The sequence below is a fragment of the Sinocyclocheilus grahami genome, unplaced genomic scaffold (genome assembly GCF_001515645.1).
Source record: "Sinocyclocheilus grahami isolate Dianchi unplaced genomic scaffold, SAMN03320097.WGS_v1.1 scaffold24512.1, whole genome shotgun sequence".
In the NCBI taxonomy this organism is placed as follows: Eukaryota; Metazoa; Chordata; class Actinopteri; order Cypriniformes; family Cyprinidae; genus Sinocyclocheilus; species Sinocyclocheilus grahami.
In genome coordinates, this window is record NW_015519513.1 from 1 (window position 1) to 1,990 (window position 1,990).

At 32.7% G+C, this 1,990-nt stretch overlaps 1 protein-coding gene across 1 annotated transcript; it reads left to right on the forward strand.

The window, feature by feature from the left end:
• Positions 1 to 278: 278 nt before the first annotated feature.
• On the forward strand, positions 279 to 1,984 carry LOC107580092 (protein Mis18-alpha-like; the record flags this gene model as incomplete). Its single annotated transcript, XM_016265837.1, has 4 exons — positions 279 to 345; positions 450 to 572; positions 682 to 784; positions 1,652 to 1,984. Coding segments are annotated over 4 exons (371 nt in total), but the record flags the coding sequence as incomplete, so codon positions are not given.
• Positions 1,985 to 1,990: the final 6 nt, after the last annotated feature.

Consider the following 1,990-nt stretch of genomic DNA (forward strand, 5'->3'; position numbering starts at 1 on the left):
TTTTAAGAGATTAAAGTACAAAACAATATTTTAAACCTTAAAAATATTTAATACTATTACTATTTTTAGTGTATTTTTGATCAAGTAAGTGCTAGGTGAATATAACAGACTTTTTCATAAACAAACTTTTGAATGGTAGTGTTTACTATCTGTTGACTCGTGCATTTCGAAATATTGTGATTTTAGTTTTGGCTTTGCATGCATTTGTTAAAATAGCATAATACAACTGTGGGTAACAACAGTTTAAACATAAAAAATATTGTTTAACCTTTTTTTAGGGATCTCTGACAATGTTGTCATAGGTAAAGAGCCCTTTGTTTCTGGTACCCGAAAGGAGCTTGGATGGTGGGATATGTTTTATTTATTTATACATGTGTGTAGAATCATACATGCGTGTTTCCACCTAAACATGAAATCAATGTCTCTGAAAATTTGTCTCTCACATTCAGTCTGGTTGTGAATCTCACCTGCCGTGGCTGTTGCTCAGAATTAGGAATCATGTACATATCAACCCCAAAAAATCTTGATTACAAGAGATCTCTTTTCTGCTTTAATGTTGAAAATATTGAAAGGTAAGTAGCCTATTGTGCACAAGCCTGTGCAATGTTCATCGTTAGTCTTTTTTATAATCACATTCACTTTTATGTATCACACTGAGGACAAGGTTGTGTCTTTCTGTAGTTATATAGTCGGCGGTCCAGGCCAGCGGGTGCCAGAATTAGATGGAGAAGACAAAGCAGTGACCCTGGAGTACCAGAACATTGTGGAACAGCAGATGACAGAGGTAAAGTAGCCCTTCTAGAGACTGTTTAAATGATTGATTTACGAGCATGATGCAAACCGATGTAAGTCTCTCTCCGTTTAAAAATAAACCATTTCTTTTGCACTACAAATGCATAGATTAATGGCAATATTGAATGTGTAGAGAATATGACAAAAAGAATATTTGATATCAAACTTTATGAGGGGAAATTATTTGAACTTAAAAAAATAGAACCTTAATTTTTCATTGTTTTAATTTGAATTTTTCCTAAAAGAAATGAATTCTAAAACAACAAAAAACATGTTCCAGTATAGGTGAGATACTGGTAGGTGAAGAAAATGGAATTAAAGCTGTTGAAAAAGGTCATCTGTGCTTTTTTGTGTGTTTTTAACACGCACAAGTAAACAGCAGATGGCGCTCTTGCGGTGCTTCCAGAGCTCTTTGTTTGGTCACTGAGTCCAGCAAACAATAGAGATCTGTTGAAGAATTTGATCTAGAAAAGGGTGTTGACAGTTATGTCTGTTTGTGATTGTTAATGTTTTAATTTCATATTCCTTGTCTGTGTGCTTGTCAAATAAATAAAATAGAACTTCTGACAAGATTTACAAGAGGATTCCTGTGGGTGAATCCTGTGAATTAATAATTTTCCAGATATTATTTATTTGTGCTTTGTGTTCTGGCAATTAGTTTTTTTAATCATTTTATATATGTATATACATATATATATATATATATATATATATATAATTAGAAAACATAATTGCAATTTTGTAATGCACACACACACACACACACACACACACACACACACACATATATATATATAAACAAAATGACACATTATAAAATGTTACTGTCTGACCTCTTATACTCTAATGTACCTTTCAGATAAAATCTCTAGCTGTGATAATAGGACAACGCCTACTGGAGATTGAAAATAACCTCCAGTGCAATTCTGGAAAATGATATGAGCTGTCTGTTTTATGACTGAAGGTAATAATCCCATGCATCTGTTGTGAATGAGGTTTGTGGACTCTTTAGTGTAAGATAGTTTTGTCTAGACAAGTTATGTATTTAAGTGTATTTACTATACAGTTGAATGCAAGTGATACATTTGTACCATTTCCTACCTTTTATTAATGTTAAGCGCCACACATTCTAAGAGATGTATAAGTACAGTACATAGATTTTGTGACAACTGTAATGTTCTTTAAAAGCTGCTGTACA